The sequence below is a fragment of the Balaenoptera borealis genome (genome assembly GCF_965194805.1).
Source record: "Balaenoptera borealis genome assembly, chromosome: 3".
Taxonomy (NCBI): domain Eukaryota; kingdom Metazoa; phylum Chordata; class Mammalia; order Artiodactyla; family Balaenopteridae; genus Balaenoptera; species Balaenoptera borealis.
In genome coordinates, this window is record NC_138866.1 from 119517402 (window position 1) to 119531923 (window position 14522).

Here is a 14522-nt window from a genome sequence, read left to right on the forward strand (position 1 = left end):
ATTTCTCTAATTAGTGATGTTGACATTCTTTTCATGTATTTGTTGGCCATCTGTATGTCTTCTTTGAAGAAATGTCTATTTAGGTCTTCTGCCCATTTTTGGATTGGGTTGTTTGTTTTTGTGATATTGAGCTGCATGAGCTGCTTGTATATTCTGGAGATACATGTACCACAATGTTCATTGCAGCACTATTTACAATAGCCAGGACATGGAAGCAACCTAAATGTCCACCAACAGATGAATGGATAAAGAAAATGTGGCACATATATACAATGAAATATTACTCAGCCATAAAAAGAAACAAAATTGAGTTATTAGTGAGGTGGATGGACCTAGAGTCTGTCATACAGAGTGAAGTCAGAGAAACAAATATGGTATGCTAACACATATATATGGAATCTAAAAAAAAAAAAAAAAGGTTCTGAAGAACCTAGGGGCAGGACAGGAATAAAGACGCAGATGTAGAGAATGGACTTGAGGACATGGGGAGAGGGAAGGGTAAGCTGGGACAAAGTGAGAGAGTGGCATGGACATACAGACACTACCAAATGTAAAACAGATAGCTAGTGGAAAGCAGCCACATAGCTCAGCGAGATCAGCTTGGTGCCTTGTGACCACCTAGAGGGGTGGGATAATGAGGGTGGGAGGGAGACACAAGAGGGAGGAGATATGGGGATATATGTATATGTATAGCTGATTCACTTTGTTATACAGCAGAAACTAACACACCATTGTAAAGCAATTATACTTCAATAAAGATGTTAAAAAAAATAAAATAAAATAAAACATGGTAGGTATAAAAACTAAGTGAAAGCAGCATACAGAGACTAAACAGTTATTCAAATGGCAGAGTTAAAAGTAGGAAGTTTAAAAAAAACACTAAAGTCATACGGAGGGAAACTACTACTCTCACCTCAACTCCTCCACAGCAGGTAACAACTAATTAAAAATTCACCAGCTCAGGAGGTAATGCTTATCAAATCCCCTTCAGGTAATTCATTTCTAACTGTCTTTATCTCATTAGATCAGTTATTTCACAACTGGAAAGGTCAGTGGATGGCTTCCTCAAAGACTGACACACTTCTTAGCAAATGTCAGTTATTAAATCACTTTGTCCAGAGAAAAAACAAAAACTATCCAGTTTTTTAAAAAATCATGTGCCCAGAAAATCAAGCCCATTTAAAATCCTGAAGATATGTGGATTTTGAGAATTCAGTAGCTTCCATTTAGAAACAATTAGACTTCATTTTTCACAATATCAGATAACATTAGAACATGGCATATTTTCAAGATAAACAAACAGAAACACACTTTAAAACTGTCCCTACCCTTCCCACCCCCAACCCCAGTAAGTATCTATCAGCATATTCTAAAAAGCAAAGCTTCTTCATGCAAGTGTTCACCAGAAACAACCACCACCACCTATTCCTAAAATAGCTAGTGATGAAAGAGAAGGACAGTGAGAAAGCTGGAGAGGTGACTAACACACTGTGCAGGAGGGTGCTCTACAACTACTGGCATGCAGTGACTGTCAAGCAGGTGAACAGAATCACAGGCAGAGACTACCAGCTAGAACCCTTAAAGGGGCTGAATGCTCCGAGCAGAAAGCCCAACTTCCTGGTTCATCTCAGTAATTCTCAGAGAGAAAGAATTCTACCACCAAAAGGACTAAGGTTTGTAACAAAGGAAACTCTCAGGAACAAAACAGCAATTATAAATGCTAAATTCTTCAACAAATGAAAAATCTGTGTACACTTTGGAGAATAATTTAAGCATGTTCCCTATTTACACTAAAAATATATAGCAGTGCTTTTCATTAAAATTAGTTTGCTCCATTACATAATTTCATCTTTAACAACTAAGCATATGATAGAGTATATTTCATTATAACTCAAAAATAGGGCACCTCCAAAGTGGAGTTATTTTATCCTACACTGAAGAGAACGCTTTGGTTCTAATTATATATATCAATGGATATACAGGCTGCAACTTTTACAGTCCTACAGTTTGGCTCAGGGTAATGACTCATTTGTCTAATTAGAGAACTGGTCATGCATTTTTCTGTTTTTGTTGTTGTTTTTATTTTTTCTTTCTTAGAATATCAGGATTACCATTTAAAAACTGGGTCCATCTCCAATAAAAGATAAAGACAATGAGAATATTCTGGAACTTAGCAAAAATTTTAATTAACTAGGTCTTTGGAACAATCAAACAGCTTTTAAAACAGTTCAAAGATAAAATATTTAATGAGTCAAAAGAAGATCATCCTAAAATGTTTCTCCCATAATGAACAGATACTAAAGAAAAACATTAGAGACCCAACTTAATTAAGGATATGCACGGAAATAAAATGCATATCATTCCACCTCCTCAGTGATAATGTTTTAGTACATAATAGACATACAGGGTACTCATATTGTATTTTCCAGGACAATTCCAAAATCAAACACTTTATACCCATAAATACATTTGTACTTATCAAACTACATATGCCTAATTTGGGTTGAGATATGATAATAGTTATTTTCTTAATGCAGCTTTATGAAAAACATAACTCCAATGTTGTAATTTGTGATTAAGACAAATTCACATTATCTATAGCCTTTTAGTTGGCTGGGTTGGCCCAGGGAGACATTTTTGGCATTGCTTATTAAATTTTTAAAAATTCATGTTTATTTTCTATTACTAAAAAATGCAGAGGGGAAGCAAGTTTAAAGCCAAAAAGAAAAGAAAAGAAAAGAGAATACCATTTCAGTTAAAAGCTACTGGATTATTTTTTATATACCCTATTCACTAGACCACGGAGGGATCAAGAAACTATGACCAGCAGGTCAAATACAGCCCATTGCCTGTTTCTGTAAATAGTTTTATTGGAACACAGCCATGTGCCTTTGTTTACTTATTGCCTATGGCTGTTTCCACTCTACAGTAACAGAGTTAAGCAGTTGCAACAGAGACTGTATAACCCACAAAGTCTAAAACATTTACTATCTGGCCCTTTACAAAAAAAAATTTTGAGGCTCCCTGCTCTAGACCTTTTAAGATATAACACAGAAAACTCCTACATTAGTGCTAAGTTAAATAACTTTAATATTTTTTGCCTAATTTATGATTTGACATATACTGTTAAAGTGCCCTTTATCCAAGTCCTATTAAATTAAGGTTTAGCTTTAGTTGCTTTGTTCACTGAGGTTTCCCATGTACAAACCGTTATACGGAGAAGAAGCTGTGAAGGTTAGCTTTAGATTAGCAAAGACTATTCCCATCAGATTTGCTTGTTGCCTATTTTTCTTATATTGCTGTAAAATTACCATTTCGGAGTCACTGTGAGAGGCCTGGCCCAGGCTGGGTGCAGGCCCTAGCTCAGAGTGAGAAGCTTGGTCAAGGGAGAGAAGGGGCTCAATAATGTCATCGTAATCATCTTCCTCTGTATCCCCCTCCCCATCGGCAAAAGTACCTCTAGTCAAGAAATCGGAGCGCGTCCGCGCCATTCGAGCTTTCTTTTTATGGGCCGGTCTGGCAACCTGCTTGACCAAATGATAAAACAAATAACACAACAATGTTTTGTTTTGGTTTTTGGGAGACGATGCCAATGAAAGACATCAGAGAGCTCATGAATTTCTTGAAACATCCCCTCCACCCCTGTGCCCTTTCCACTAGAAGTGACAGCGATAACCAAAAGCAATCCATATTCATTACTCTGGACAAAGAATAAGAATGGAAGCTAAATCTATACTGTTCTTCTCCATAGCCAAGGAAGTCATCTTTCACTGCCATAATGAGTCACCAAAGTCACTTGCATAAATTGCCTTCTTTTCCTCAGCAACTTCTCTTTTGTAAATATAATCTGGATTTTTAGGCACCCTTCCCTGCCTGAAGTACTCCTCTCTAAGTATAACAGACTTAACTCATGGCTTCTTTCTCTATAAACACTTGGGAGTAAATGAGTAGATGAGGTGCTCTACCTACAAGAATAATAATTTCCAAAACAGCGTGCACCTATTTTGCATAGCAGATAAATAAAACAAAAGTCAATAGTTACCTCTCTTTGGCCCGGCCCAGTTAACTTCACAGGTTTCGAAGCTGGTTCATCTTGTTTACGGAGTTGAGGATTTCCACTGTTTAAGGCTTCCTTGGTGACACTTAGGATAAAACAACAGGATTACATTTCAATTCCTAGCAGATATCTCATGGCAGCAGTCTTAAAAGTATAGCATGAAATACAGTCTAACAAGTCAGGTCAAAGAAATAGATTTGATAATGAGAAAGGGAAAATACCAAATCCTCAACTCTTTAGAATCAGTCTCAGAAGAAGGGGCCTTTAATCATTATAAAATACCTGATAAGTAGCCACCCAGTGATAAGGGCCTCATTACTTTGTTTTATACTGAGATGGTCCTATTGATAAGCAAATTTTCATTCTGAAATCTCTCTGTAGCTTTCATCTGTGGTCTTAGTTTAAAATTTTAGAATGAAATCAACACTGGCAGAATAAGAAATTGTTATCAAGCTAAGAGAAGTATGCCCCAAACCATAAAGATGGTATAGTGTTAGTCTGTGAAAATTTAATTCTGCTTGAATAACCAAATGATATGGCTGCTTTATCATTAAATTCTCTCTACAAATGAATGTCTGTGTCTGATGAAAATCTGAACAGAACCTGTACTTTTATGGCCCCAATTATCTATATTAACTCAGAACCATGAGTCTTAAAATTTATCAACAGGACTGTAAACTCACTGAAAATCATATCTTACCTTCTAGCATACTGCTGGGTTTAAAGTAGACACTAACTTATAATACCATTTGGCAGAGTAATTGCCCTTGCATTCAAAATCTTCCACTTAATTTTATAAATGAAGCCCTAGGTTATCTTGTCCTTTGCCCTATGCAATAATCCGTAAACAACGCTAATTAGATGTCAATCTTTCTGATAGCTAAAAGCTTCTCAGAGATCTCCCTTCTGACCAGTGTACAATCAAGTCCAGCTATCTTCGGTTGTCCTGAATAATCCTTTTGGTTATTAAAAATCTCTCTTGCCACAGTTGAGCCATTTACCTTCGATTTGTTCTCCAAAAGAGAAACAATTAATAGGACCTTTGATAGCACCTGACCACCCTAACTAACTTTTAAACTCACAGCATTTTCTCTAAGTTTCTCCATGATTTCTTTTTTGTTCTCCCTTACTAACCAGCTGAAGACTACGATGTACTTATCACCACTATGGCATAGAAAGGACACTAATCTAATGTTACTTCCTAATCATGACATCCAATGCTGATTTCTAAACAGGAAACTCAAATTCTGGTCTCAGCTGTTTCTCTAAATATGTGACCTTATATAAGTCATTTCATCTCCACGGGCACCAGGGACCTCATCTTATAATAATGTGGGAACTGGACTAGATATTATAACTTAGAAACACTAACATATATGATTCTATAAAATGCTAATGTTTCTAGTATTACTTATAGAACAAGAGAAGATGTGAAGTATGAATTTTACTTAACCTTTCACACAAACAATCTAATATATAATCATTTTGAGGATAAATAGATATTAATAAGGTAAAGCAAACTAGGTCAAGTAGCTATAAGACTTTATCTTGGCAAAATGATAAAAGGAATAATTCACAAGAATGATTAATGTTTTTGAAATCTGTAAGTCTTCTACAAAACAGATTCATGGATGTAACAACTATGCACATACACACACACACACATGCACACCCCTCACATAACTAAAATTAATCAGAATGACAGAAAATAATGTTTTTAACATTCTCTGGTGGGCTTATATGCTACACAGAGTCTGAACTTCTGGGCAATCTCTAGGTTAATGCACAGCACTAGGATCTCAAGTTGTCATGTAGTCCAACTGCATTTCATACTCCTCTATAAAAATTCTTAGTGGAAAAATAAAGTATCAATGATCTCTTGCCCATATTTACAAAGAGTTTCTATAAAATCTGTAATTTTAAAGACTGACAGAGTTAAAAGTTGAGGTTATGATGAGCAAAAGTTATTTTCAGAGTTAACATGAAATTTAACTTTTTTAGCCCTAAGACATAGCCCTCCTTTCATTTAAACAGTGATATTCTCCCACAAGAACAGAAAGAATTCACTGTATACATAGTCTTAATATAAATATCTTAAATTTTATCAAATTTGTTTTCATGTACCACTTAAGAAATGCTTTCTCACAGCTACCACTACTTAAGACAACTTAAAAGAATAAAGAACTTCCACTTATGTGAGGTATTTAAAGTAGTCACAGGGAATTCCCTGGCGGTCCAATGATTAGGACTCCATGCTTTCACTGCCAAGGGCCCAGGTTCAATCCCTGGTTGGGTAACTAAGATCTCACAAGCCGCGCAGACAAAAATAAAAATAAAAAAATACATACAGTAGTCATATTTTTAGAAACAGAAAGTAGAATGGTGGTTGCCAGGGGCTGGGGGTAAGGGGAAAAGGGGGGCTGCTTTCAATGGGTAATTGAGTTTGTTTTGCAAGATGAAAAAGCTCTAGAGATCTGTTGCACAACAATGTGCATATAGTTAATGCAACTGAACTGTACACTTTAAAATGGTTAAGATGGTAAATTTTATGTGGTTTTTATCCCCCCCCCAAAAAAAAGTACAAAGAACTTAATGCAGACCATAAATAGGCCAACAGCTGTGACAAAGCACATTAACTTTAAAGCCTGATACTAACGAGCTTGGACTGCTACACCTAACAGCTCTAGGGCAACCAGCAATTGCTGACTGCCTACTAAGTTTCCAGGCACTGTTTCCACAGCCCTTCACAAATGCTTTCTCACTTAATGGGGAGGAACCAAAAACCCTGCTATCTGTGCTTAGTCAAAGACTCCTAGGGTATAATTATATCCAATTTCAGGTGGCTGGTGGAGTCAACAATTAGGAAATTTTTTTACACACAGCAAATGGCTAATTTGAGTAGCACCCATACAAATAGCTGAGGCAGATCAAGGCATCCTAATGAAAATTCCAAAAAGCTTCCCATTTATACATAAAAATAAATAAAGACTTCACTTACAGGGAACTACTCATATTTTCCTTTGGCGTGAAGAAAATGGCCCTAGTAGTTCCATCTCTGAAAGGGTCATCAGATTTGTAGCTACAAGGCTGAGTTGGCCTAAGGTGTTCTCTTTTTGAAATGCGATTATTAGAGAGTTTACAGGCTACATTCAGTTGGGTGGACATTCTGTCTGTCTTGGATAATTCCTTAACAGCACTAGATTGGCATGGGCCTCCTTTTCTTTCAAAGAACAGAGTGACAGGTCGGTCCTTCAAGGGTAAGTGAGCAGAGGGACTGTCTTTTGGGGCAAGAGCAGCATCTTTTACAGTTACTGATGGAGTCCCAACTACACTGGCTTCGTCCTTATTTGGGGTATTCAGGATGAGGAGAGAGGATGGCCTCTCTATTCTTTGCTTTGACTGATGGAAAGATGGTACCAGAAAAGTCTCCCCAGTTCTTGGCTTTTCAATTGTCTTAAAGGCTTTACGCTCCTTTTCTAAAATATCTGTTTGCTGGCGAATCTGTTCCATCATCTCTTTTTCATTCTGCTGCTGCAATTGCTTTTGCCTTTCTTCCTTCTCAGTGTTTAGCTTTTCTAACTTCTTAAGCACAATATTGGAAGAATCTGTATTCAAAGAAGCAACAACTTGATTTTCCCCTGGGAAGTGGTACTTTCTGGCTTCCCTGTTGATATCCAAAGTAAGAGATGGAAGTGTTTCTTCACTTTCCAATAGTTTGTTTCTCTGGACACTTGTGTCTAGCTGAGACCTTGTTTTCAGTGGGTCTTGTTGGGGAATATAAAAAAATGTAGGCAGACTATTTGAAATAAAGGAGTCTCTCAGCTGTGGTTTACAGGTAATAGATTCAGAACTGCAAACCAGTTTTTCCTTCATAGCCCCATTCTTTAAATGCACTGAGTCAGAAGGTGCCCTCTTTTGAATCAATGTATAGTTAGTCTCACTTGAGGTACTGAGGGCATTGTCCTGTGAATCAAAATTTGGACTGCTAGATATCTTAGGTGACAGAAACGGCACATCTCCTTCATCTAGAATTATGGGCTCTAGTTTGCTCTTTTGGCTTTCCTCACAGCTCAGAAGTTCCAAGCTTCCTTGAGAGCTTTCACTATCAGGTGTACCCTGTAAAGACTGAAGGCCCTCAGGCATCAGTTCTGTAGACCACCTACGTTCTTCTGAAGGAGACACACCACCAAGAGAACGGACTTTCAGCAATTCTAAACTAAATATAGCTTGCTCTAGTTCTCTCATTCTCCGACTTTCTCTTTTGGCCCGACCCACTTTTTTCTGGTGGAGATCTTCCAAGGACTTGGGTCTCTCTCTTACAGTCACATCTCCCTGCAAGTCCATACCACTTCGACTTCTGGCTCTCTCCTGTCGCTTGTTTGGGGACTCGTTCAAGCAGTCCTTTGAACTTTCATGACTAATTCGATTACTCTCTATCACAGATTTACATTCCTCTATGGCTTTTACTCTGTTGTCAAATGAACAATCCTCCCATTCTGAAGGGTCTGAACCGTGAATTTCCAGAGTTCCATATGGCTTGATATTTGCCAATCCAAGTTTTAGTTTTGTTTTTTTTAGTCTTTGTTCTTTTAAAGCTTTAAATCTATATCAAAACAGGAAAAAAAAAATAGGCTAGAGATATCTCTTGGTTACCACTGGAGAGAATACATTTATTGAGAATTTTTTAAAAAGTGGAAAGTCTCAAAAATTTTCTTTTTATAATATTAAGTATTTCTTAAACTAACTTGGATGCACATTTCACAATTCTATTTCTAGTGGAGAAGACAAACTGAGATAACCAATTCTAACTCAAGTTAGGCAAATGTTAGAGCAGATATATAAGAAGTACTTGACAAGTGAGGAGTTAATTATTATAGCAAAAAAGATTACCTTTGTCTTGCTCTGAATCCTCTACATAGTGATTGCAAAAGGATAATTTTGTTCCTTTGTTCTTGATACCTCTTACTTTCCCTGTAGCCTTTCCATCTCGCCTGTATGCAAATAGCAGCCATGTGCCTCCGCCTATAGTGCTCCCTCCATTTCTGCTGGATGACGATGGCTGCAGTCCGGAGCTCCAAATACCGCTGCCTCTCTAAGTAAGCACGCCAGGAAGCTTGAAGAAGAGTGGCTGCACTAGCCATAACTAAAGCATCCTGCTGCACAGCTGCATCTCTGACCTGCTTCTGATTTAGGTAATTCCTCCAGAATCGCTGTGGGGAAGACAAAATAATAAAAACTGTTGTCATATCTTATAACACATTCTCACAGAAATTTCTTATGTCATAACTAGAGGTTAAGTGGCTAAACAGCTAAACTGTGGGTGGTTAAAGTAAAAAAAGTTCCCTTTTCCAGATATGCCTGGCTAAAATAACTATTTTAGATAATATAACCTCAATGAAGTTAATTATACAACTTAAAGTAATTTAAAACTTTTTGATGCTTTCATGCCCTACAAATTAATTTTAACAAATTACATTACATTCTCACCTACAATTTGCCAATACTAATGGGTTTAACGTCAACGTGTATACACTGCAAAGATTAAGATATTAAAGATTTTCTTGTACAAACAGTAAAGATCCTGTGGAAAACAGCCATTATATAAATCAATGAGGGAGAAAATAAAAGATAAATGTAAAATATGATACCTTTCATCCAAAATGAATACATAACAACAACAATGTACATATAATTCTCAACTATCACTCAGAAAACTAAAAATAACTTGCCAACAAAAATTAAGGCACATAACTCCTTTGCCCCTAATCATACCTCGCAAGACATTATAACTATAAATTCAATTTAATTTCAATTGAACTCCATTAATATTTATTAAAAGTCTATTATTATATGCCAGGTAATCTGTTGGATGCTGTGAACATTTAACAAATGAGTAGGACACATTCTCGCCACTGAAGAAATTTACATTCTTACTTAAATGTTTCACAGTAAAACAGTTCTAGTTACTAAAACACAGGCTAAATAAACTAGCCAATTTCATGCAAAGACTCTTGTTTCCTACCTGGATGATAACGGATGCCTGTCTCAGATGGAGGAAATGCTGCCTACACAGCAAGGCCCTGAACCATCGCTGCAACAATATGATTCTGCGGAGCACCTCTTGGTGAAGCAGATCTTGGAGGTGTTGTCGTTCCTGCTCCTTTAGGAATACCTACCAGAAGGAAAAAAGATGAAGCATACAGCTTAAGAAGAAATGAGAAATTTATTTCATGCATCATCGTTCCTATGGTAAGCTTTTTTAGAGAAGAACAGACACAGTGGCAGACAGGTACAAGCAGTACTGATAAATATTTCCATCAACTTAGCCAAAGTAGTCATTCTCAAACTGGAAAGGAGGCATTAGAATATAGAAGGGGAACTGGAAAGGTGAACATCACTACAAAAATCCCAGTGCCAGAGACTGTGATACATTATTCCCTTGGGAACTTCACCATTAGGAGCCAATGTAGTACTGGTAATATTAATATGTCATATTTTTCAAGGATGTTGGAGTGGGGAAAAAAAAAAGATGACAACCACAGATTTTAAAGTTTGATCATAATATGAATAAACCAATAATGATAGTCTTTTTGAAACCCAGTATGCGTCAAAGGCTTCTTGCTGCCCAAAGCTATTCATCAGTTTACTTATTTACTCCTTCATTCTATTATAAATCTTTAGGAATTCAGGGGGATACAAAGGTAACTTAGACATAGTCCGTTTGGAAACAGGATTTACACTTCAACATTAAGAGCAGGTAGATATTAAAAACTGTATATATTTAAGGTGTACAATGTGATGTTTTGATGTATGTATAAACATTTTGAAATGATTACCACAATCTAATTAACACATCCATCACTTCCCATTTTTGTCAAAAATTTAAAAATATTCTTAGAAAGTACAGATAGATATTAGATACCCAAAGAGGAAAACAGTAAGCTATTCAGGGCAAGAGACAGAGGACTCCACCTGAGCAAAACAAGGAGTTGGAAATAAGAATAAAGGTACAGGGACTCCCCTGGTGGTCCAGTGGTTAAGAATCCACCTGTCAAGGCAGGGGATGTGGGTTCGATCCCTGGTCGGGGAACTAAGATCCCACATGCCACAGCCCAACTAAGCCCACGTGCCGCAACTACTGAGCCCGCGTGCCACAACTAGAGAGAAGCCTGTGCACCGCAATGAAGATTCCGCCTGCTGCAACTAAGACCCAACACAGCCAAATAAATAAATAAATAAATTTCTAAAAATGTAAAAAAAAACTTATAAAAAAAAGAATAAAGATACATACTGGGATGATGGAACAATTAATGGCGTGAAGTGGGGCTTCCCTGGTGGTGCAGTGGTTAAGAATCCACCTGCCAATGCACAGGACATGGGTTCGAGCCCTGGTCCAGGAAGATCCCACATGCCGTGGAGCAACTAAGCCCGTGCGCCACAACTACTGAGCCTGTGCTCTAGAGCCCGCGAGCCACAACTACTGAGCCCACATGCCACAACTACTGAAGCCTGCACACCTAGAGCCCATGCTCCGCAATGAAGAGTAGCCCCTGCTCGCCGCAACTAGAGAAAGCCCACACGTAACACCAAAGACGCGTTGCAGCCAAAAATAAATAAATAAATAATTTTACTATAAAAAAGAAAAAAAGTGTGAAGTCACAACATGGAGGTTCTTGAAAAAGAGAAAGATGTTTAGATTTAATGAGGAGGTTATAAGGGGATTATTATTGTGCAGGAGGCTGACATAAAGTATATTAAGATGATGATTTTGATACTATGGGTAGAGTGAGTTAAATGGAATAAAAAATAGACTGGCATTAGATGATGGATCTGTTTACTATAAGAGAAATGTGTGAGAGCTACAAAACAGAACTAAAATGGAAACAGTAAGAATGGAGAAAAAGGGAGAGATGTGAGAAACAGTTATAAGGAAAAAAACAGAAACGGAACTTTGTAAAATGATTAAAGGGTAAGCCAAAATATGATTATGGTTTCTAGCCTAAGAAACTAGAAGAAAGGTGACAGAGAAAAAGAGTAGTTAATTAGTTAAAGACAGTAGGGGAATCCGGATAAGGTCACTTTAGGCAAATTGAGTTGATAATTACAGTGCAATACCTAGGAAGAAATGCTTTTTAAGCAGTTAAAATTATAGGCAGCACTAGAGCATTGGCCATAAGCTCTTTGATTAATACTGACTATATTATTAAGTAAAAGTCTTGGCCTAATCGATTTCCTTATGATATCTGGTACACTATCTTTCTTATAAACATTCTCCTCGGCAAAGACTGCCATTATTACTTATATACAAAAATGCACTCAATCTGGCAAAAGCTGTATACATTATATTTACCATGGATTTTCCAACTTGATAATTATCTGGATTAAGATTTATTTTCCTGAAGAAATCCTGAATGTTAAGTTTGGATGGAATAATATTTCGGGGAAGAAGTACGTGGAAATGGCTCACAAAATCCTGAAAAGTGAAAAGAAAATGTTGTAAAATCACAAAAGAATTATTTGTAAACAAAATCCTAAACTAGCTAATTGTCCTTTTATTGATCTTTTTCTCATTATTTTAAACAAGGTGAAACCAAGAAATTACTTGTTAATTTAAAATATTTCAAAAGGTTAATTAGTAAAATGGTGGGGGGAGATAGTGATTCCTACATATTTTGTTATCAAAGGGGAACGAAAGAAGAAAAGGAGGGCAGAATCTAATTCTCCCTTTGAGAAAGCTGTACTAAAGACCAAAGGAAAGGTTATTTAACAAAAATCTGAATTTTTTAGCAGAAAAATAAGCAAAGGTGACAGCTATTTCAGGGTACAACTGAGAATAAAGCTTTCCCTCAACAGTAAAGACCTGCTCAGCTGCTGAAAAGCTTCAAAATAATTTTTATATCCATAGCAGCAGTAGCTGATGAGAACAGTTGTGAGCCTTGCTGGCAGCCTCTTATGTAAGAAAATCCTGCTGAGAAAACTTTAGGAAAAATCAAATAGGATCTTTTCTTTTGAACTAGATAGTTCTGATTGAAGTATTTCAATTACTGGCATAATCAGTGTGAAGAACTGCCATGTTATGAGTAAACTTATATTAACAAACATTCAGATCAAATGAGAATAGCCAAGTAGTGGATTCTATTACAACACAAGCTTAATGAGATTGCTGTCATTCAATGGAAATGAGTATTCTCTATCCCTCTTCAATTCTGTATGCAAAAGATAGAATGTAAAGGAAGAATCAGGAGAAATAAACAAGTGAGACCCAAATAAAAAATAAGCAAGGCATAGGAATAATTTACTTGATGTACAAATACATTTAAATATCACTATAAAGCATAACCTGGAAAGAATATTTGCAGCTGTATCCTGATTGGCGAATTCGAACTGTCTCCAGCATCCCAGTGTACCGAAGCTGTCTAAGTACCAAGGCATCACTGAACCTTAATGGCAACTAAAACAAAGCAAATGGAAAAAAGATTAACCCAGGAAAATAGATCTCCAAATTAATGTTTGTCTTATAAGTGTAGTTAAGTTTTGAATATCTAGGAATTGACTGGAGGCTGTCTGCTTAAGATACAGCAGAGGTGATGGGACAATCTTACCTCCCTAGCTGGTAGCTTCAGAAAAGTTCTAACTGCCTGACCAAAAGGAAAAAAGAGACACCAACCTTCCAGGCTTCTCTACTTGCAGAAGAAGAGGGCCTTCAAAGCTCAAAAGGAATGTAGTTGCCCACAGGCCACATAGTCTAGTCACTATAAAATTCGTAACACGATTAACCTACTTATACATAGTCAAGACTGTCTATATTTTTATTAAGTAAGATTTTATCTACAATCTCACTCAGAAACGACTTACCCCACACTCTTCCAGTTGCCTTGGTTAACTTGAGAGCTGACATATTTCTTCTTGTATGACCAGTACAAGGTTAAAAGAAGTTTACTTCCCTAGTTTTTGCTGATAATACTGGTATGACAAATTGAAAAACAAAAAATTCCTATAATCCCTGAGAATTGATCTCTCATTGTATAGGCATCAACAGGGAAGAGGCTAAAGGGAGGCATTCGATCATCACCATTCGTGACACTTTGTCACTCCTAGGTATCTCATACGCATATTTTTAGACATTCAAAAGAGGCTGTATTTGGAGCTTCTGATATTTCTCCCTATTTTCTGAATACTATTTTCAATGATCCACTAAGGCAATCCCAAATATTTTCCTGCAGAAAGATGGGGCATACTAGCTGTCAAAAAAAAAAAAAAAAAAAAAGTCAAGTGGGCAACTTATGTTAAATAATAATAGCAGTTAGTATTTAGTACTTATTCTGTGCCCTTAAATACTTCATTAATTGAACTCTTTGCATAGCAAGAATAACAGGGACTCAAACTTCTATTTAACTGTAAATAAAATGGTTTCCTCTTTTGTCACTATAAAAGAATGGCTAACATTTACTAAGTGCTTAGTATG

General features: G+C 36.7%; 1 protein-coding gene across 13 annotated transcripts in view; it reads right to left on the reverse strand.

Moving 5' to 3' along the window:
• The window catches only part of MYO9A (myosin IXA), a 277041-nt gene that overhangs the window by 81154 nt on the left and 181365 nt on the right, over nucleotides 1-14522 (reverse strand). For 7 of the 13 annotated variants that reach the window (XM_082383557.1, XM_082383556.1, XM_082383560.1 and 4 more), the window contains 7 exons: nucleotides 13398-13508; nucleotides 12408-12530; nucleotides 10080-10229; nucleotides 8948-9267; nucleotides 7056-8660; nucleotides 4043-4142; nucleotides 3312-3527 (listed from right to left, as the gene is read on the reverse strand). In XM_082383557.1, the coding sequence (XP_082239683.1) occupies nucleotides 3312-3527; nucleotides 4043-4142; nucleotides 7056-8660; nucleotides 8948-9267; nucleotides 10080-10229; nucleotides 12408-12530; nucleotides 13398-13508 (2625 nt within the window). The remainder of the gene's footprint in view (nucleotides 1-3311; nucleotides 3528-4042; nucleotides 4143-7055; nucleotides 8661-8947; nucleotides 9268-10079; nucleotides 10230-12407; nucleotides 12531-13397; nucleotides 13509-14522) is intronic. The other 6 variants (XM_082383550.1, XM_082383561.1, XM_082383558.1 and 3 more) reach the window with 5 other exon arrangements.